General features: G+C 43.3%; 1 protein-coding gene across 1 annotated transcript in view; it reads right to left on the bottom strand.

The window, feature by feature from the left end:
- The window catches only part of Gldc (glycine decarboxylase), an 81828-nt gene that overhangs the window by 40941 nt on the left and 17292 nt on the right, over positions 1 to 23595 (bottom strand). The window contains exons 3-10 of the mRNA XM_038322913.2: positions 21621 to 21756; positions 13967 to 14131; positions 8648 to 8725; positions 8046 to 8193; positions 7533 to 7729; positions 5992 to 6088; positions 2746 to 2851; positions 367 to 506 (exon numbers count right to left, since the gene is read on the bottom strand). Coding sequence (XP_038178841.1) covers positions 367 to 506; positions 2746 to 2851; positions 5992 to 6088; positions 7533 to 7729; positions 8046 to 8193; positions 8648 to 8725; positions 13967 to 14131; positions 21621 to 21756 — 1067 coding nt within the window. The remainder of the gene's footprint in view (positions 1 to 366; positions 507 to 2745; positions 2852 to 5991; positions 6089 to 7532; positions 7730 to 8045; positions 8194 to 8647; positions 8726 to 13966; positions 14132 to 21620; positions 21757 to 23595) is intronic.

Genomic DNA, 23595 nt, shown 5'->3' on the forward strand with positions numbered 1-23595 from the left:
TGATCTTTAAGGGAAAGTGACGAGACCAGTTTCCAACTTGACAAGCCACCAATAGACACTAACAGTCTGATGACTTCAGGATGCTCCCATAGGAACTAAACGTGGGAAGTTTTTCATCCTTTTATTCATTTTGTTATATAACTTAGAACATTATTTATGAACAGTCTCAAACCACAAAACTATTCTTGAGAAAAGCTGAGGACAATTTATTCTTTGAAAAAGTCACAATACAACAAGTTGGAAATTTAAAACATTACTAAAAAATAGACTCCAAATCCCAATGTTTGTTAAACAAAATAGAAGGCATTTCATGAGAGAATCCATGAAAGCACAAAGAACTGTAAAAATATTAAGTATGTTACTTACTGTGCCATCTTCAAAGAGTCGAAAGTTGATCTGCCTCTGAGCTGCTCTGCCCAGTACCTCCTTCACCAAACAGCCACACTGAACCTTCAAGGTGTCAAAAAACAGGTCGTGCTGGAGTTGATGTCCAGCTCTTTTGAGACCTAGACAAGACAGGGAATACACTCATCTCTAACAGAGCTCTGAGCCACAGCCACTAACATCCCAGACATCAGGAGGTGACCCCTACTGTAGGTTGTTCCTCTCCTGGTCAGTATATTGGTGGTTGTTTTAAAAGGGTATTAAATGAATTAATTATTGTGTTATAGAAAATCATGAAACACATATCAAAGGAAGAAAAATTACCAGCCAATCAGCTAGAAATAAGTTTTGATGTAATATTAGAAATGGCTATAATGTGTGTGTGAGAGAAACAAAGAGAGAATATGTTTGCTTATCTATAGAACAGTTCCCATATAATTATTTTCAATAACTATCTAGTAAGTAGTCAAATGTATGGATGTACCATTATGTAATTATGTTTTGAGCATTTAATCTGTTTCCAAGACTGGACAATTTATTGTAGACAAGGTTTCAAAGGACAATCTTTTCACACATATCTGATTACTTCCTTTAGATAAATTTCTAATAGTAGTGTAGATGGATCAAATTGTAGTCACAATTTTTAAGTTGGTTTTTGGCTGTTGTTTTGACAGTTAAAAGTTGTTAGTCAAATGCACTTCTTTGTGTGTGTGTGCAATGTGCGCATGTGGAGGCCAGAGGTCAACACTGTCTTCTTCAGTCCCTTTTTACCCTTTCTTTGGTTGTTATTGTGGTTGTTGTTTTTTACATAGGGTCAAACTCAATCTGAAGCACATCATTTCAGTTAAACTAGAGAGCTAATGAATACCAGGGATCATTAGTCAATGTTTCTCCACTGCTAGGAGGATTATGGCATAATCTGAGCCATACCCCAGCCTTTAAAGAGGGGTCTGAGGATCTGAACTATGAAGGGACACTAGCCCAGTCAAGCATTTGGCTCTGGCAGGCCTTGCCCTTCTCCCCAATCCCCTATTCCTTGCTAAAAACTATCATATTGCATTCCTAAGGCTACTCCCCAAGTCTATTCCCTTATTTGACCAATTCCTCCTTCTGAGGCTGACTACCAAGGTCCAGCTATCAAAGTATTGAAGTCCAGCAATCAGAAGTCCTCTTTGGCTCACCTAATTAACATGCCCAATTAAAATTAAGCACTTCATCTTAATGGGATGTTCCCCCTTTTACCTTTATAAACTGCCAATTTCCTATGTGCCACGTCTGTCTCCTCTCTATCGAGAGGCAGTCCTTTGTCCTCTGGGAAAACTACTGCCCCCTCCCCCTTTTCCCCTTCCCCTTTCTCACGCTTCCTTATCCCCTGTCTTGGTCCTTTATCCCTGCTCTTTGTCCCTCTAGGGCAATTAATACCCTTTGTGCTGAGAAGTTGGTCTGAGAACTTGATCTTGGGGGTAACTTGAGCCAACTTCAAGGTTTCTCACAAATTCAAGGCCTTGTGTTTGTGATTCCTTCTTCCCCACATCTTAAAAATTTTTGATAGACAATGTTGGACTGTCATCCATAAAAAGCTACACCAATAAGGTATTACTATTTCTTAATTTTTACCAACATAAAGGGAAAAGGGCTGAGAGTCTAATTCAGTGGTAAATATGCCTAGGATCCTGAACTTCATCCCCGGAAAAAAACTAAATCCCCATACAAAAACTAAAAATTAAAAATAATAAAGCAGTATGCATGGATGAAACATGTCTGCAATCTCATCACTTGCAAGGCACACGCAGGGGATCATGAGTTCAAAGGTTATCTTCAGCTACATCTTAAGTTTGAGGCTGTCTGACCTACATGAGACTTTGTCAAGAACCCAACAAAAAGATAAAATAATTCCTGGATTAATAATTGGGTTGAAATTATATGAGACCACTGGTCACTTATTTGTATACTTATCTATTTCTAAATTAGATAATGACTTTTGCTCATTTTCTCATTAAAAAAAATGTTCATTGTGTCTTCATATTTGGGGTGAGAAAGATAAAGAACTTCATCTATTACGAATATCAGCACTCACTGAGTGCGGTGACACATGTACTCAAGAGGCGGAGACAGAGGGGTCACCATGACTTAAAGCCTGTTTGATTTACATGGTGAACTGCAGGCCAGCCAGGGCTACACAGTGAGACACTGCCTAGAAAAAAGAAAAGAATAAGAGTGTGTCACCCTGTCATAGACACTGAAGATATTGTCCTCCTTCTTTTCTGGTCTTTGTTTGTATTCGGTGTTGGACACACCCCTGTCTTCATGCACTTAGTTACACGTATCAATCTTGTTATGCTTGGAACACAACCGACTCACCTTCAGACAAAATCAGCGTGGCATTGTGAACTCTTTTAGCGATATGCTTCAGCCCATGGGAACCATGGTAAATGGCAAACATGGCAGCCATGTTGGCTAAGAGGGCCTGAAACGAGAAAGAGCATTTACAGAATCAATGTGCAACAAGGAGTTGGAAGACGGGTGGTGGGAGGGAGGAATGACTGACATACGATGTCCAAAATAAAGAAAAATGACAGGCTGGAGAGATGGCTCAGAGGTTAAGAGCACTGACTGCTCTTCCAGAGGTCCTGAGTTCTATTCCCAGCAACCACATGGTGGCTCACAACCATCTGTACTGAGATCTGGCGCCCTCCTCTGGCGTGCGGGCATACATGGAGGCAGAATGTTGTATACATAATAAATAAATAAATCTTATCATCACCGAACCTTCATCCGGCGATGGATGGAGATAGAGACAGAGATCCACATTGGAGCACTGGACTGAGCTCCCAAGGTCCAAATGAGGAGCAGAAGAAGAGAGAACATGAGCAAGGAAGTCAGGGTTGCGCCCACCCACTGAGACGGTGGGGCTTATCTAATGGGAGCTCACCAAGGCCAGCTGGAGCATGTGATCAAACCGGACTCTCTGAATGTAGCGGACAAGGAGGGCTGACTGAGAAGCCAAGGACAATGGCACTGAGTTTTGATTCTACTCCATGTACTGGCCTTGTGGGAGCCTACTCTGTTTGGATGCTCACCTTCCTAGACCTGGATGGAGGGGGGAGGACCTTGGACTTCCCACAGGGCAGGAAACCCTAACTGCTCTTAGGCCTGGAGAGGGAGGGGAAGAGGGAGTAGGGGTAGTAGGAGGGAAATGGGAGGAGGGAAGGAGATGGAAATTTTTAATAAATAAAAATAAAAACATGAGCCCAAATGACTTAATATCCTGCGTTCCCTGTGACAGCCGAGGACCATTAGAGAGCCTGAGGGAAACCAGTGCTCAAGCCCTAATACTAACCCTCATAAAGGGTCTCACTGGCACAACAGGACCATGTCAGTCATGAGGGGAGAGCACAGACTACCGTCAGCACCGCCAGGCAGTATCTACTGTTTGCAGACAGTAGTCATAATGACCTCAGTGAGGAAAACGTGAGATTTGGGGATTTTATGTGCAATTAAGCATTTGTTCAAGAATCAAAACAACAAGCAATTTTCAAACACTCAAAATCTCCAAGAAAAGAATTCTTCTGAAGCTACAGAGTAGTTAACTTCAGTAATCAAGGGATCAGCGAGGGGAGGCGGCTCAACGGGTAAAGCACTTACACCAAGTAAAAGGGCCTGTTTTCAGATCCCTAGAACCCACATAAAAACAGACACAGAAGAGCAACACCTGACCGCAGGGGGTGTCCCCTGTTTCAAGGAAAAGTAGAGAAGTGTGGGGAGGCACAAAACATGGTGACAGTTTTTATATCGGTTAGGCCACAAGTTTCTAGAAAGGTTTAAAATATAATGCATTAACAGACTTTCAGAGAGTAAAAAAATAGCCATGCTCCATCAATGATGCAAATCTGAGAGAAATTCAGGGTGGACCACACTATGCTAACTGGGAAAATGCAGGACTAAGAAAAGCAGCAGTTGATAAAGCAGCAGTAGATGATACGTAAAGATAGCAGAAGGGAAACCTTAGGAAAGGTCAGCCATGTCTTAGCACAAGAGCAATTGCAGGCTTGCAAAGACACTGGTGTGCTATGAGTGATTGTAGAACAGGTCAGGAAAAGGAACACTCAAATGAAAAACTAGACAGTCAGCAAATGAAAAGACAAAAATTGGGGAAGACGGACTACAGTAAACACCGTTTTCATAACTGCTGAGAATAGACAGAAACGATGACATGAGCTATATACCAACTAAAGGAAGTGAAGATGAAGCAGCCACATAGCTCTGTTTGTTGTAGACAGCCCGGTATATGATTTTCAAACTTTGGAAAGGACCAGTAAGATGGCTCAGTAGGTAAAAGAGCTGCCGTGCAAGCCTAACGAAGCGAGTTTGATTTCCAGACTCTACGGTGGAAGGGGAGAACTGATTCATGCAAGTTGTCCTCTGACCTCCACAAGTGTGCCATGACACACATGCACCTACCCCCCCCAACACATGCTCACATGCATACATACATAAGATCTGATTAAAAAAAATAGGTACTGGGAAGATGGTTCAGCAGTTAAAAGCACTGGGTACTCTTCCAGAAGACCAGAGAGATCTGCCTGCCCCTGCATCCTGAGTGTTAGGATTAAAGACGTGTACCAAGATGCTGTGCCTACTTGTGGTGGTGGTGGTGGTGGTTAAGGTGGTAATGGTGGTGGTGGTGGTGGTGGTAGTGGTGGTGGTGGTGGTGGTGGTGATGGCGGTGAAGGTGGTGGTGGTGGTGATGGTGTGGTGCTATGTGTGTGTACTGTTCACACCGAGCCTCGGCTGAGTTTCTAAAATTGACTCAAGTCCTGAAGCAACTTCAAGAAGGTCAGAAGCCAAGAACCCTTTTCATGACCCCCAAAAGAATGTTCCATGACTACCAGAAGATGCCCATCTGGACCTTCCCCTCTATCACATCACCTCTGCCTTCTCGGACTCCTTCTTGGAGATCTTCCATTGTAGCTCAAAGAGATAGTGTCACATTTCCACTCATATGAACTGCTGCATGGCTAAGAAATCAGACACCATGAGCCCAGTACTTCATAATACACTCAAAGCACATGGGGATTAAAGGGCAGCTTTGGAGTCTGTCCTGGAACTAGCTCTTGTAGACCAGACTGGCCTCGAACTCACAGAGATCCGCCTGCCTCTGCCTCCTGAGTGCTGGGATTAAAGGTGTGCACCACCACTGCCCAGTAATGATATCTTTTATTAAGATTTATTTTTATTTATCTGTAGGTGTGTTTGTATGCATGTGCATGTCTTTGTGAATGCATGTGATGTGTGTTCAGGTGTGCTCAGAGGCCAGAGGAGGGCTTTGGATCCCCTGGAGCTGGACCACATGGGTTCTGGGAACCCGACTTGGATCCTCTATCACCCTTAACCCCTGAACCATCTCTCGGGCCCCAAGAGCCCGAGAGTACTTTTTATTGTATTGTTAATTGCGATGAAATGAATGCATGGGCAATGTATGTGACAGAGGATGGCAGTCGGATGCAGGACCAGGCTTCTCCAGGCACAAGATCTCCCATCACTGGTGTACATGTGGTTCAGCTGCTGGAGAATGAACACAGCAGTCAGGTTGGATATGACACTTACCTGTGCAGTGCAGATGTTGCTGGTGGCTTTGTCTCTCCGGATGTGCTGTTCTCTGGTCTGAAGAGCAAGGCGATACACTTCTTTCCCTGTGGCATCCCTGAGTCAAGACAACACACATACTCAGCACAGGTAATCACGGCCCAGGACTGTCTGAGATGCACGTGCTTTCCCAGCTGAAGGGGGTTTAGTAGATTGTGTGGGTGTAAACTCATAAAAAAGCCAACTTCCAAATGTCCATTTTCTCAATAGGACTATATATAGGTGTGCAGTTTGAACTTCAAGGCACTGAGGCATGTACAATAAAGCCTGGAGCAGTGAAAGAAAATTTGCCAGGAATTACTCTGCCTAACAGGGTGATGGGACCAGGGAGTATGTCACTCAGTCTTCTTGGCTGATAGAGGAGAAAGGATGATAAACTGAGAAAACAGAATTTCTCTACTAGAGGTTTGAAGAAAACAGAAAAGAAATGCTAACAGTCTCACTACTTAGCTTATAAAGACTTCCCTTCTTATGTAATATATAAATGGATATAGACAGATAGATGATATAGTTGATGGAAAGATGACAGATATAGGTGATAGATATAAATATTAGATGATAGAAGATATAGATTATATATAGGTAGATATATAAATAGAGATAGATAGATAGATAGATAGATAGATAGATAGATAGATAGATAGATAGATAGATAATTAGTCAGTTTTGGGGGACTATGATAAAACTCAAATTTCCCCAGCACAAATCTTAACCTAGGAAAAAAGCACCATCAAAGAGAAGCCATCAAGATTCAAAGTCACATGGCAGGAACCTTCAGACACCAACTGAATCACACTCAGTTTATACTTTTAATTCCTTTCTGCACTTGTTTTTGGTGTGCGTGAGCGAGTGTGTGTGTGTGTGTGTGTGTGTGTGTGTGTGTGGTGTGTGTGTGTGTGTGAAGGACAACTTGCATAAGTGAGTTCTTCCTTCCACAATGGGATATATAAGCTATCTGGTTAGACACAAAGCACTTAACATGTGTGGATCTCCCCAGACCTCCGTCAACCGAGATTCCCCGTCCATGGCTATACTCATACCTTACAGAGGATGCATACACTCTTTCATATTGTCTGAATTACAGTGTGCAGAAGTACTGGTGCACACCCAAGATGAATTCCCTCTTCTTAGTTGGTGTTGTACTTTTCTTTGATCTACTTGACAGGGGCCAATTAAATTTGGAGAGAAATCAGAGAAAAAAAGAACAGGGAGGGGAGGGCGAGGAGGCTGGAGAGGTGGCTCAGCTGTTGAATACTCGCTGCCCTGCTAGAGGACCTGATTTGTTTCCTAGCGCCCACAACTCACAACTGCCTATATTTCCAGCTTCAGGGGCTCCAGTGCCCTCTTCTGGTCTCCTACAGACACATGGCATATTGTCATACACATACAGACACAGACACACACACAGACACACGGACACAGAATGAAAATAAACCTTTAATAAAAAGGAAAGAGAAAGGACAGGGAAGGTCAGAATCACAATGAGGGGTGTGACACTTTACCTTGTCACCCCCACCATCCTTCCAGGCATCATCCTCACCAGGCTTTCTTTGACAGCAAAAAAGGCCGCATGTGGTCCCCCATAGCCCAGCGGCACTCCAAACCTCTGGGAGTTGCCCAGGGAAATGTCCACGCCAAACTCTCCAGGTGGCCTCAGAATACACAGGGCTAGAAGGTCAGTGGCACAGCAGGTCAGGCTCTGGGGAGGGATGGAGAAGTGGTCAAGGTTAGTACCTTCTCCTGAGCTGTGAAACCCCACGAGTTGTTTCTACCACAGACACACGGCAGGGAGGGTGCATTTCAGGAACTCCATTTGCTCGTGCATTCATCCACGCAACAAAGATTTACTGGATGCCCCTGAGCACCACGGATTAGTGGATGGCATTAGCGAAGGGGCAGGGCAAGGGAATTTCACCATTCCGTGTGGTAACTGTAAAGGAATTAAAATACACCAGAAGGCAGACACATGGAAAGTAGGCCATACCTTCCTGGGCTTCAACAAGGGGCTTACCTACCCCAGTCTGATGGGCTCTTTCTACAAGGTCTGTGAAGTCTTCCACCTTCCCCTCAGTGTCTGGGTACTGGAACAGCACCCCACTGACATCTTTGCCACTGAAATCCATCTCATGTGGTAACTTCAGCTCGACAAGCACCCCCCTATATCTGTAAATACAAGGGAAATTTTTTTCTTTATTATTATTTTTAGTGTGTGTATGTGATGTGTTTGTGAGTGCATGTATGCAGGTGTATGTGTATACAGGTGTGGACATGTGTGTGATGTGTTTGTGAGCGCTGGTTCTTACATGCTGAGGCACATGTGAAGAGGTCAGAGGACAACATTTGAGAGTGAGCTATCTCTCTCTACCGTGGGTTCTGGTGATAGAACGCAGGCTGCTAGGCCAGCTGAGCCATCCTGCCAGCCCAGAAAATGTCAGGTCCCCTAGACCGGATAAGGTACTTAGCAGAGACATCCATGGAAGAAAGGAGGGAGGAAAAGACAACTCAGCAAACAACGTAAAGCAGGTTCGCGTCCAATCAGACTGGCAGTGGGAAAGACAGATGAGGTGGAGGGAGGGTGATATTACCCTTGGTTCAAAGCACACATTAAATCAATTACTTGGCTCGAGTCTGGACAACGGCTATTGTCTGTGGGTGGCAACGAGGATCAACAAAAAATTTCTTCCTCTTGTTGTGTCTGTTGAAAAGAAAAAGTACATTCAAACTGGAACATTTCCAAAGGAGTTTCTGAATACCAGTTTTTGTTTGCTTTCTTATTCGTTTTTGTTTTGTTTTTGTTGAGGCAGGGTCTTAGGTCTTCTCCAGGCTGGTCTTTACTAAACTTCTGGTCCTCCTGCCTCCACCATGCTGAGATGAGATACCAAGTGTGTGTCACTCAGCCTAGCATAGGTATTGCTGGGGTAAATCCTGGCCACGTTCTCTACCAACTGAGCCACTTTGCCAGCACTAAACTCGGAGTTCCTAAGGAGGCAAAGCAGGAGGAAAAGTCTAAGCATCGCATAAATAGAACTGGGTGATTAATGACTCCTGATTGCAGCCCACAGAAACTCAACTCTGTTCTAACATAACTTCGCAAAAATCAATTCAATTAAAAAAAAATCTATATGATAAAAAGAAAAGGGAAAATATTAGGTATGAGAGGAAATTGAAATGGCTACCCCAAAAAAGTCTTCTAAAGTGTTACATCTTAGAATTTTGTCACATGGGGTGCGTCAGCTTAGAGTCTCCACTGGGTGAAAAAAGACAGACCCTGCCTCCATAGAGTGGAAGGAGAAATGACTACAAAAATTGTCTCCAAGCCTCAGTAATGCACAGGCGCGCGCGCACACACACACTCACGTGCACAGACATGGAAACTCATATGCTCACATACACTCACATATACACTCACATGTATACACACTCATACACTCTCTTTTACACACACACACACACACAAAAGTAAAAAAAGAAGAATTATAGAAAGAGGCACACTTAGAGATGATCTAAGCCAAACACCTTGAGTTGAGCTGGGGAGGCTCTAGGGTACCAGTGCTGGGAGACTTCCCTCTCTATGGCTTCAGGAAACAAGACCCTTGTGAACAGACAACAATTCAGGTATCAAGTGCATCTCTGGACAAAGAAAGAAGGGCATGGAATGTGTGCCCTTGTGTGTCATGCTACGCTATTAATTTCCCAGGAAAAACACAGCAGTGCCTTTGGAGACTTGAAGTAGTAAATAGCATGTTTTACTTTGAATTATATTCTACTCAGTTTGACAGATTTTTTTCATTAAATACAGATAATTCGTATTGTAATTTATATATAATCTATTTTTTGTTTGGTTTTGCAGCTGTTTTGAGATAGAATCTCAGCCCATGCTGGCCTTGAACTTACAGCAAGTCTCCTTCTGCTGTAGCCTCCTGAGTGCTAGGATTGTAGCATATACAATTACATTTGGCACAGACATCAACTTAAGGAATATATCAAGTTGGGAAGATTTTTTAAAAAAAACCACCTAGTGTGAAATATTTCCCACAGTTTGAATCGAAACAAATTGGAGAAAATTGTTAGCAGGGACTCAGTGAGTGGAGACAACCCTACTTTACAATGACTAGGTGAAAAGCTGAAAAGCTTACGCGCTTAGCTCTCCAGGTTGCTTTACAAAGCTAATCTAAATGCAGACCCAAGGAGAAAGGAGGAAAGAAGCAAACATTTACCGAGGGGGCATAATTCACCTCCATGAAGCAGCTCAAGGTGAGCCATGCAGGGCAGGTGGGAAACCCTCAGCCCAATCCATCAAGTCAGCAAAGACCAGACACCTGCACATCTGTGAGTGTGAGCTAAAAGCTGTCACTGGGACCGGGATGTGGCGAAGATGATAGAGCGCTTTGCCTAGCACGTGTTGAGAGCCTGGGTTCCATCCTCAGCGTGACGTAAAATGGGAGTGGTGGTGAGTGGCTGTAACTCTACCACTTGGAGTATGAAAACAAGATCAGAAGTTCAAGGTCATCCTCAGCTATATAATGAGTTCTAGGCCAACCTGGACTATGAGATTCTGCCTGAAAGGATTAAAAAAAAAATAACTTTAAGATTTAGAAGGAAGGAACAAAAATTACTGAAAAACAATAAAAAGCTGAGAATAATAATGAAGAAGATAACTATCGGCCGGGCGGTGGTGGCGCACGCCTTTAATCCCAGCACTCAGGAGGCAGAGGCAGGCGGATCTCTGAGTTCGAGGCCAGCCTGGTCTACAAGAGCTAGCTCCAGGACAGGCTCTAGAAACTACAGGGAAACCCTGTCTCGAAAAACAAAAAAAACAAAAAAAAAAAAAAAAAAAAAAAAAAAAAAAAAAAAACAAAGAAGATAACTATCTGTGTGTGTCTTTCATGAAGAACCTGAACTTACTCTCAACGCTGCTGATGAAGCGAACGAACCCCGGTTGGGTTTTACCACAAGGGTAAAGTGGGTCTGTAGCTGCCTGCAGCCCATAGCCCACATATGTGGGAGCCACGTGATGTCGCTCATATGGGCGCTCAAGGACAGAGGCACCAAACCTTGAAAGACACCCTGAAGGTGGTCAGATTTCCCAACCTACGTGAGAATTCTTCCAGGAAGAGGTGTTCTAATAGTCTTCCAAGACGGAGTGGAGGAAGGGGAACTGTAGAGCCATTGTTAACTGTGCCCTGTGACCCAATAACTTCTGGAAATGGATCCTCAGGAAACAATTAGAATTTCTGAGAAAGTTTTATTGTAGGGCTGCACATGGTTTGTTTTTAGAAACAGAAAAATGGTGAAAATAAATGAAATGTGTAACAATAGAAGTGAGGTTAAATAATCGTGGCACCTTCATGGCAGACACCACAAACTTATTCTTGGGGTTGGAGCGATGACTCAATGATTAAGAGTGTTTGCTGCTCTTCCAGAGGACCTGGGTTCAGGCAGTTCCAAGGGGACCTGATACTTTCTGACTTCTATAGGCACCTGAAAACATGTGGTACACACACACACACATGCACACAAATGCACACACACTTGTGTGCACACATGTACAAATGCATGCATGCAAAACAAACTAAGAAAAATTTCAAAGTCCTATCCTAGAAAGCTAAGAAAGAATGAGGTGTTCAAAATACATTGTAAATAGAGAACAAAGGCAGGCGAGGGCACCGAGAGGAGAGGGTACCGAGAGGAGAGGTGGAGATGCCAAGTTCAAGTCCTAGTGACCTTGAAGAACCAAAGACGAGTAAAACTGAGTGTCAGCATACCCAAGGCCCTGGGTTTATAGACAGCACAAGGAGTGGGGAGTGGTTATAGGGGGAATAAAAAAATAAATAAACGAGAACAAGGCAAATTCTTCCGAAGAAGTGTGCTGACTGCGCTTTATCACACAGTACCGGCTCTTCCCTAGACTCCGAGGAACAAGAGCAGGAATAGGCCCACACGGAGCTTATTTCTTCAGGTCACATGAAAGAAGGGTGGTCAGGAAATATAGGTGAAAGCTGTTGAATGACATCTTTGTAGAGGCCTCTGATTGGCTAAAAGCAGCCCTAGGTCCCGCCCTTTGCTTCTTCTTGAGGGTACATGTCACCTTATGGTTAGAAGTCTAACCATCATCTGCTGGATGAAATGTATGCTTAAGATGGCAGATGACAGGGACGCCTGTCCTTGATAACCTCTCGGGGTTGTCCAATATGTCACCTTGGGACTTACGCAAGAAAAAAAATACTTTTCTGTCAAGGTATTAGAAAGCTTAAAAAAAACCTATTGGAACAGACTATTTTTATTAACTGATATTATCTTTCATATATATATACACACACATATATATATATATATATATACATACATATATATATATGTGTGTGTGTGTATGTGTGTATTTTGCACACAAGTGCCCACAACATACCTATGTGTGTGAGAAAGAGGGGCTGGAAAGAGAGAGAAATGGTAAGCCTCTCTGTGCGTACAGCAAGAAGGAGTCTAAGACCAGGACTTCTTATTCTCAGACTTTTTCAACTCATGACTCATTTTTATCAGATCAATCTTTTCACGAGAGAAGGCATATAGACATATAACATACACATCCAAATCAAGATTTGCTGACAGTAAAGCATAAAGAAATTTATTTTGGAACAACCCTGATATCTAGATGATAGACAAATAGATAGATGTCAACTGTTAAGAAACAAAAGCAAATTTATCCATTTAATTATTTTTGTGTTGGGATGGCCGGCCCAGCTGCTAAAGCAAATCTGCATATTAATGAGAAGGATGTGCTTATTTTTAAAGAAGTAAATCTTGGGGCTGGAGAGAGGGCTCAGTGGTTAAGAACACTAGCTGCTCTTCCAGAGGACCTGGGTTCAATTCCCAGAACCCACATGGCAGCTCACAACTGTCTGTAACTCCAATTTCAGAGGATTTGAAACCCTCACACCAATGTCCATAAAATAAAATAATTAAATGAATAAATAAAAATAATGAAACCTTGGCTGAATGTTTGATCATGGAAAATGTAGAACATCTTTAGTGTTTCTCAAGTTAATGGCCACTTTGACTTTATGATTATCTATACTGATACCTCTTGATTCAAATATATTCAATACATACACACACACACACATACACACACACACACACACACACACACACATACACACACACACACACACACACACAATATGGCAGAAGTACATCCAGAGCCATTCAGGAATTGTTTCTGTCTTTACCCTAAGTCAACATCCATCTACCAACTTTTTTTTGAAATTTATCAGCAAATGAAACAGGAAACTTTTGAAATCAAGCATTCTAACACAGTGTAACCCAAAGACATGCTCATTTGACATGTACATGTTGAGGAATTACGGCAGAAACATATTAAGAAAGGTGAAATTATCATGTTTCTATGAGAGCAGAAGCACCATAGTTCAGCTGGACATGGCGACTCATACCCATAACCCTAAACTTGGGACTCAGAAGGTGGAGGCAGGGGAATCAGCAGTCCAAGGTCATCTTCAGCTACACATCTAGCCTGGGGTGCCTGTGGCCTGACCAAAACCAAAAAAAAAAAAAAACAAAAAAAAAAAAAAAAAAAACAAACAAACAAGAACAGAAGCAAAAACCCCACTGCTGTAATTCAGAACATGCAGCAATCTTGAACCTGAGCTGAGACATTTCAGATAGCATTTGCTGGTGGTGTGTGACATGAGGCACATGAGGCTCAAGTGCACACGTGGCTTGTGTATTGAGGACCAAAGCTGCACTGAAGTCAGATGCGTGTTCTGCCAGAAAGACCTCGACTTCATTAGTATTTTATTTTAAATCTTTGATTGTCCCACATTCATGGGGGACTCTAGACTCCCCTATGAAACCCCACCTGAGGTTGCTGGGGACTAGGGGACGTCCCTGCCGTGGAGGAACTCGTCCCTGAGCCTCTCACCTGTGGCACAGTTGCATCGCCTCTGCAGCCGCGGTCGCCTCGTCCAGCAGGGAGGCGTTGGCCATGTCCAAACCTGTGATGTCAGACACCATGGTCTGGAAGTTGAGTAAACTCTCCAGTCTCCCCTGAGACACTTCTGGCTGATATGGAGTGTATTGGGTGACCCTGAGGGGGAAACAGAAGACCACATCCAAACTGTGCCTCTCCTATCCAGAAAAGCTCATGAAATGCCTTTGTTTTCTAATTCAATCCCTAAACCTCTTGAGAATTATGTAACACACCTATCAGTAAGATTCTCAGATGATCAATCTGATTGGACTTAAAACTGCTTAGAAGAATCAATGAAGTACACTTCTGGGTGTGCCTGTGTGGAAGTTTCCAGAAAGGGTTAACTGAGGTAGAAGCCCCAGCCAGAATGTGGGCACAGACTCACCCTGGATGTGGACAGCACCATCCAATAGTTTGGAAGACTAATGGATTGAAGAAGGCGGGTTCCTAGCTGCCAGGACACAAGCTGCCCTGTTCCCTCACCCATGATGACAGACTGACCTGTGATGAACCTGGCCAGGTGAGAGCTCAGCAGGTAAAGGTGTTTGCCACCAAACACCAAACCTGAGTTCAGTCCTCGAGACTGACTGGGTATGCTCTGTCCCCAGGGAGCACAGCCCCACCCCCCAGCACACTAAATAAATAAAACCCGAGTCAAAAGAAATCATTCATCCCCTAAAGTACTTATGCTGAGGATTTGGTCACAGCAATAAAAAGCCAATTAACGGCATGTTTTCTGTAGCTTTTTACAGGGAAGAACAGAACTGTCAGAGAAACAATATCCTTTGGGCACAACCAGTACTTCTTTTCCCTCTGTATTTTCTCTTTTAGATTTACCTACTTACTTTTACACATATAAATGCTTTGCCTGCATGTGTATATGTACTACATGTGTGTCTAGTATCCATGGAGGTCAGAAGAGGCTATCAAATCCCTTGGAATTGATGAACCACCGTGTAGGTGCTGGCAACCTAATCTGGGTCCTTTGCAAGAGCAACAAGTGCTCCTAACTCCTGGGCCACCTCTTCAGCCCCCTGACATTTTGTTGTGTTATTATTTTTTAAGCACATAATCTTGCTATGTAGCTCAGGCTACCTGTCATTCACTCGGTTTCAGGTTGGCCTTAAGCTGGCCCTGGTTCTCCTTCCTTCTCAAGTTATAGGATTATGCGTACCACCACACCCAGCTCATTGCAGTATTTTTTTTGTTGCATTGCTATTTTAATTACCTTATCATACACATGTATTTCATATGTGTGTTGCATGGGCATGTGGAGGGCAGTGATTAATGTTGGGTGTCTTCCCCAGTTGTTCCCCAGCTTATCTTTGGAAGCAGAAACTCTCTGAAACTGGAGTTCATCAAATCAGCTCGGATCCATGAGCTCCAGGGATCCAGCTTCCTCCTCTTCCTCAGCAAAGGGATTGCAGACGCCCACGGGTGCTGGAATCTGCTCCTCAGCGAACACTTGACAGAGCTATTTCCTCAGGGCATCCACGTGTTTTATTATAAGCTGATTTTTTAAGATCCAGCCTGCCTGTTCCCATGTTCCCTCTGATCTGTAAGCCCCAAATAAACTCTTTCTTGTATAAGTTGCCCTGCTCATGGTGTCTCATCACAGCAATAAACAATTAACTAAGACGCCAACCCAGAAGTTCTAAGTGGTTTATTATTGGCTTTGATTTTTATATCCTTTTCTTTTTTTTTTCCTCTCCTGTTCTGGTAATTATACGCAGGCTTTGAAAGCATTGTTATGTTGGCTTTATTTAACATGGTTTATCTTGGAAGACAATCTTAGCACACAGTACTGCATCAGCACTTTGAAATCATTTTCTGAATCTTTTACTGGTGCAGCTGAGTGTGTACGTGTAACGGCAGAACACATTGTTACTTCAGTTCAATCCTTGAGCGGCCTGGATTTGCAACTATATAGACAAACTCGCAGTGAGTGGTGAACTGGAATGAATGACTCCTACATCGCAACACAAAGGCAGGCAGCTGAAAGGGAACGTGAAAGAATTGAGGTCACACGAGAGCTCAGATAATGGGCAGTGGTGATCTCTAACCAGACAAGACCATCGCACACAGCTTGCTACCAGGAAGACAGATGTGACACTGTTCCTGCCATATGCTCAGACTGATTGCCCAACGGGACACATCCATTGTGTTCACAGCCATCCTGAGATGTAGACAGGTATTCACACACACACACACACACACACACACACACACACATACACACACACACAGAGAGAGAGAGAGAGAGAGAGAGAGAGAGAAATATATGCATATATCAGCTACCTCAAATGATGAATAGGAAAGACTGAATATATTCTCTATTCTCAGGAAGAGAACACATGAGAGAGAAATATTCCAGAAGAATTCGGCACGGTAATAAACACTGTAGGAAAAGAAAAATGAGTAGCAAACTGTGTCGCTGTTAAAAGAGAACGGCGAGACAAATTAAACTGCGTGCGTGCGTAGAGCTTGCTGTCATTGAAACGATGCTCTCAATATCCCTGACGTGAGACGATGCTCACAACATATCAATTTTAAAGTGGAGAGCATTAACAGGAATAAAAGCCCCTGAAAAGCAAAGTATAAAATATCTCATTCCTGTAAGTTTATAAAAGCAAGCCAATGAATCAAAATGTAAACAGGGATTTTCTTCTGCATGATTTTTTTTCTTTTCCCCACCCTATCAGACCAACAACAGCTGAGCTTGTTATTGAACATTAACAAAAGCCCAAAGCCCGCATTATTTAAAAATATGAAACACCTCACCGATCTGTGTGTCACTGCGCAGGCGCCATGCTAGCTAGTCTTCTCTGCACAATCCGTTTGTTTGTTTGTTTGTTTGTTTTGGTGATGGAGGAGTGTCTATGAGTTACTTTCATTTTTAATAAAGATACTGCCTTGGCCCTTTAAGAGACAGAAAATTAGGTAGGCGGAGTAGACAGAACAGAATTGTGGGAAAAGGGGTAGCAGGCAGTGGGGAGACGCTTCACGCAGTCGCCATAGTGAGTCTCCATGCTTCTCCTCTCCGAGATGGACGCAGGTTAAGATCTCTCCCGGTAAGCCACACCTCGTGGTGCTACACAGATTACTAAATATGGGTTAAAGGAAGATGTGAGAATTAGCCAATAAGAGGCTGAAACTATGGGCCAGGCAGTGTTTTAAAAGAATACAGTTTCCGTGTAATTATTTTGGGTAAAGCTAGCCGGGTGGCAGGACGCAGCCTGCCGCTTCCTTCTACATTTTGGTTTTTCGAGACAGGGTTTCTCTGTAGCTTTGGTGGAGCCTGTCCTGGAACTAGCTCTTGTAGACCAGGCTGGCCTTGAACTCATAGAGATCCTCCAGCCTCTGCCTCCCGAGTACTGGGATTGTCCAATAGTATATGTTGATATCCCCAAACTTCAAGACAACCCAATCAACATTTAGGTGTCTTTTGTAGTCTCTTTTCCATGTAATAGTCATATTTAGACTTATAAGAAGCAGAATTTTAGTCTGTGTGAGGTACTGTTTTTTTCTTCAGTTAACATTATCCCATGGATAATTTTTCTTTTTGATTTTTTGTTTGTTTGTTTGTTTTCAGAAAGGTCTCACTGTGTAGCCCTAGCTGTCCTGGAACTCACTCTGTAAGATACAGACTGACCTCGAACTCAGCGATCCACTTGCCTCTGCTTACTGAGTGCTGGGATTAAAGGTGTGCACCACCACCACCAAGCCTAATTCTTTTATTTAATTAGGCAAGACAGCTATTATCTGGAGCAGGTGTACAGGGTAATGGGGATGGACACATTGTCAAGATTAGGAGCAGGCTACATGAGGCCTACACATACAAATACAAACACATGCAAATCTCTAAGTTTAAAAAAAAGCAATAGCTACTAAAATGTTCTTTTTAATTCAAAAGCAGTCCTCCCTTACAGGTGTTTTTCTTGAAAACCGTGGGCAGTAGCTGCCACTGCCATAGCAAGTTCTAAGTCACCTAGGGCTGTAAAAGCTAGGTGTGAGGGCACACGCTGCTGTCACAGCTCTTGGGAGGCTGAGGCGGGAAGATTGAAAGTTGGAGGCTGCCTCGACTAGACAGCAAGAACCTTGTCTCAAGAGAGAGAGAAAGGAAAAGGAACACATACATACACGCATAGACACAATGAGAGAGAGAGGAGAGAGACAAACAGAAACAGAGACAGACAGACAGTGTGTGTGTGTGTGTGTGTGTGTGTGTGTGTGTGTGTGTGTGTGTGTGTGTGGAGGGGGACTTAAAAAAAATCTAAAGTCAGCAGGCCATGACATAACCACTTATAACTGCCGTTCCGGGGGATGTGACACCCTTCGGTCTTTAGTCTCTGTGTGGTATACATGCATGCACTTGTCTCCCACACCCACAAATAAAAACAGTAGACCCTTACATTCCTCATCAGTTTGAAAAGAACAAGAAAAAGGACCAGGTATGGTGGTGCCTCCATTAATTCTGGGTGGGGGGGAGCGGGGAGGTAGGGAGGGTGGAATCTCAAAGTCACCCTCTGTTACATAGTGAGTTTGAGGTTAGCCCCGACTGCTTGAGATCCTCTTTCAAAAAAGCCTAAAATGGAATCACATAAAATTCAGATCCAAATGAGGACCTTCCCATGGGATCTGTACCTGCCCAGCCCTTTTCCACTGCCTTGCTCATTTGGCAGGACTTAAAACTACGAAACTGTCAAATACTGGAGGTGCAAACGTGCACATGTTGACCCCATTCAAGTATCAAATAGGGAAATTTATCATCAAGCTTAAAGACCGAAATTTGGTCCCCAGAACTAACATGGCTGTTCTCTGAGCTCCCGACTTGCAACATAGCACATTCACACCCACAAACACACACGTGCACAGTGAATACATAAAACCCAAGTATCTCTGCTGGCTTCCCACTACCCACAGGAAAAGGGCGCGGGTGCTCATATGTGAGACTGCAATGACCCTATGACCTCTGCTGGTGAGATTTAGTAGTTTCCTTTTTCATGACCAACCTTCCCATTGTTAATTAACCCTTTTTATAATACAACGTTGAGTTAACGTGACCACCACTGCTTTGGAAGTCATTTCTTTTACTTCAAACTTTTAAAATATTTGTGGGGTTTTTGTTTCGTTTTTTTAATCACTGTGGGAATATAACAGGCATAAGAGCTCTTCTTAGCAACTACTTATGAAAGGAAGTAAATAACAACCTACATTTCATGGCTAAAAAATGTTACTAAGCCAGCCATGGTGGCACTCACTTATTCCCAACACTAGGGAGGCAGAGGTAGGTGCATTTCTGAGAGTTCCTTCTCAGCCTGATCTGCACAGCAAATTCCATGACAGCCAGAATTATAGTGAGACCCTGTCTCAAACAGACAAACAAACAAACAAACAAGCTATCAAAGGGCATCTGGAGAGACAATTCAGCAGTTGAGAGCACTCACTGTTCTCAATACCTACACAATGATCTGTAACTCCAGTTCCATAAAGATCTTATGCCCTCTTGTGGCGTCTGTGGGCACCACATAAGCATGTGGAGCAGAGAGGCACATTTAGGCAAGCACCCAAAACGCATACAATTAAAATAAAATTTTCATAACATATTTTTAAAAAGATTTTAAAAGATGCCACCAAAGGGCTGCTGCCATACAGACAGGAAAGAAAAACACGTTTAAAAACACCTGTCTGAAGAAGTGCAGAGGTTGCTCAGTGGTCCCTAACAATGACATGTATGAGGACCTGTGTTCAGTCTCAGGTACCAGAAAGAATTAAAAGAGGAAAGAACGGTATCTGTGAACTGTGGATATGCCTAAATTGACGTGAATTCAAATGGCTTTTTTTTTCTAGATGCATTTTAAAAGCATCTCCATATCTAAGAAGGCTTATAGTTCTGAAATAGGTTACTTGGTAATATACTCAATATGATATTGGCATTTATTCTAAAATAATCAGCTTCCTCTATCATTTTGGTTATGACTTTCTTTTAGAACTGGGAAAAAAGTAGGGGGGCTTCGAGGAGAGCTCATAAAATCCATAAAAGGCTTGTGTTAATCTTACTGCCAGCCAAGACTATAAGAACCAGAAAGCCACAAGGAAAACACAAATGTTGGTATTCGTTATTAATGTTATCAGCGACTGAGACTTTGGGTTAGTGGAGACCATAAACAAATTCTAGCCCCCGCTTTCCAGTTTCTTTTATAGAGCCCAAACGCCTGTATTCTTTCCAGTCTATGTCACCCATTGGTTTCCACCTCACGTCACCGGAATTTGTTGGCTCCATCGCTATGGAAACCATTCAGAAGTACAATGTGAACAATCTCCCACCCATGTGCTCATGGCCCTCCCTATCAGCATGGCAGGGTGCAGGATCCCACTAGGGTGCAGAGCAGCTTTGGGGTAGGCAAAGCAGCAATATTTAAAATGCGCCCAAAGCCAGAGGCTAGAAAAACAGGGTATTGTCTCCCTCTCAAAACACTGGCTACCCCCAAGTTAATTAGCATACCAGCTCACAGGCAGAGAGAAATATGGCGGATATTCTGTATGGTCACTAAGAGCAAAGGCCACAGGCCAGAGCTCAGGCAGAGAACACAGTGCTGCCCGGTCCTTTCATGGGTAGCAGCTGGCTTTGTTTTTTAAGGGGGAAGAGAAAGGCCATTTGCCTTCGAAATCAACCTTAAGAGTTTACCATGCAAACTTTCATCAGAGCCACAGTAAAAAAAACTAGCCCTTAGCACTGCAAACACACTAGAAAGCACATTCATGCACCAAGAAACTGAAACACTCTCTCTGTTGATGGGCCTGCTCTCCTGTTCTCATATTAATAAGCAAGCAGGGAATACTGCAGTGAGAATCTCCTCCGCGCAGGAGTGGAGGGCAGGCATGAGGGTGCCAACACATCTGGTTCCTTTAAAGATGGGACAAAACCAACAGGATGGCTCAGTGGGACAGAGCTTCCCAGACAAACTTGAAGACCTGAGTCCATCCCCAGACCCCATGGCAGAAGGGAATTGACTCCTGAAGGTCATATTCTGACATACATGACTCCCAGGGTGGGAATAAATTATATGATTGGCAGGGTGAGGTGAGAACAAGAAGCTGACCGTGCAAGCATGTATCTGTCCAGACACATGTTCACTTCCTCAATAAAGTACCATCAATAAAGCTGATGTTACTGTCGTCATTCTTCTGATACTGTGTCACTTCATTTCTCTTGGTTAGGGACCAAGAAATGTGGGGAGAAGAGGAACGTGAGTATTGTCCTTCGAAAATTCTGGCAAAAGACAGACACCCAAGATTCTTTCCTGGGCTACAATACTGAGTGACTAAGTTCAGATACAGCCTTAAGCACTCCAGGGTCTCACCAAAGAGGAATGAAGTCTTGTTCAAAAGCAGCAAAGAGATTCAAGTTGTCACAGAAGAGATCATCGGACCTGGACTTTATGGAAATGAAAGAGAAAAGAATCCACTTCAACACCCTGCAAGGAACTTCCCAGCCAGAGAAGCCAGGTGGGTTCCTGGAGATCAGAGAGCAGAAAGGGGTGATTTCTGAGATGCAGGGACCATGAGCCTCATATCCCTGTCCTCTAGTGAAGCGATACATTACCATCCAGAATTCTCCAGTAAGTTCCGCAAAATGGTCTGGGGCACCGAGCAGTTATAATAGCCCATGCCAATATACGATCTCCAGATCTGGTTTTTGCTTGCAATGGCATGCAGAGTTTCAAGGATTTCATTCTCACCTGATCGTGGGAAAAAGAAAAGTTACTAGAGAAAATACCCCCACTTTACAGTTTAAATGTTGTCTGGTTACTCCTGTCAGAACCGCTGTACAGAAAACACAGTCATTCACCCAACCACCATTAGACTATGTATGGACAGCTGGTGGGAGGAGCCCCAGGTGGGACTTGGTTTCTCGACTTTAGTCCCTCATTCTTTCACCTGTGTGTATGCACATTTATGTGTACACGTGTGTGCACATGTTTAGCTGTGTGCATGGAAGTCAGAGGATGATGTTTTCCTTGATCATCCTCTAGCTTGCTTTTGGTCTCTTACTGAACCCAGAGCTCCCAGATTCAGCTAGATTCCTGGCCGGCTGCAGGGATCTGCCCGTCTCAGCCTCGAGGGCACAGGAATTATAGGCATGCTCTGTCACACTTAGCTTTTATATGGGTGCTAGGGATCCACAGGTCTTCATGCTTCTGTGGCAAGTGCTTTACCCGCAGAGCCATTCTCAGACCCTTGGGACTCCTTTATTCAACTTTTGAACAATTGTCTAATTCCATGTTTCTTTGATCTCTTTTTAATTTCTGCTGTATTTCCTCTAAATAAAAAGTGTCTTCTCATAGTAATATTTCTTCTGTTATCAATTTATTTAATTTTATTTATTTGTGTGTGTATGTATGTATACATGTATGTATGTGTGTTTATGTGTGTATGTGTGCATGTATAAAAGTATTCTCAGAAACCAGAAGCTGTTGACCCTCTGGAGCTGGAGTTACAGGCAGCTGTGAGCTGCCCATTGTGGGTGCTGGGCAACAAACTTTAGGTCCTCTGCAGCAGCAGTCAGAGTTCCCAGCTACCGAGCCACCTCTCAGTCCTTCTTCCTTCCTTCCTTTCTTCTATTTCTTTTTCAGTTGTCTTATGGTCTCTGGAAGCAGGCAAGGTCATAGCCGTATATGATAGATGAATTCAATTTTGTTTCCGATTGTTCTACTGAACTGAATATTTTCCCTCTGTCATCTGGGAGCTATTAAAAAAAGAAAAGAAAACAAAAACAAAGCAACCTTGTGCCCCCTAACCTAAAATAACAAGCACAATGAAAAACTCACAGCAACTCTCAACTAGTGTTCCCATGAAGGGACCTAGTTAGCAAGAATTATAAAATTCTTGAATGCAGGAAGTCCAATCACTTCCCAAACAATCTTCTTAGGGGCAAAGTGATTGATTCAAGAGCCCAGTAGGAGAGGAAATTAATTAGCAGTGCCTGGCAGGCCAGCCCAGCTTCAATTAAGATCCTGTGCGAGATGGACAGGTCCCTGTTCCACATTGTGCCATCTGGACAAAGGTCCAGCTCTCAAATGAGAGCAGTCTGAAAGGATCTGCTGGTCACATCCAGAGTTTAACCCTTAGCTGCGGTTGGGTGTTTCCTATTGGGAGACTATCACTCTGTATTATGGGAAGATCATTCTATGTGAGGTGTGAAGAGTCCACGAGAGAAAATCTGGCCATAAGGAAACACAGTCCAGGAGGAAGAACTGTGGCTCCTAAAACAAGACACTAAAGCCACAGTCCTTGCTGTCATTGGATGTAACTTTGCTTGGAAATGCAGACTTCACAGATATAATCAAATTAAAACAAGGTCCTACTGGATCAGGGTCCTCTTCCATCTACACACTGCTGTTCTTACAAGAACATGGCAATCTGGGCACATTTGACATTCACTCAAAGAGAATGCCATTTTACATAGAGACTATGGTCATATATTAATAAGCCAAGGAATGCCAGCAGTGACTAGAAGCTAGAGAGAGAAATGGAAGAGATCCTTCCTCAGAGCATCAACTCAGAACCATCCTGCCAAT

This window comes from Arvicola amphibius, chromosome 1 (genome assembly GCF_903992535.2).
Source record: "Arvicola amphibius chromosome 1, mArvAmp1.2, whole genome shotgun sequence".
NCBI lineage: Eukaryota > Metazoa > Chordata > Mammalia > Rodentia > Cricetidae > Arvicola > Arvicola amphibius.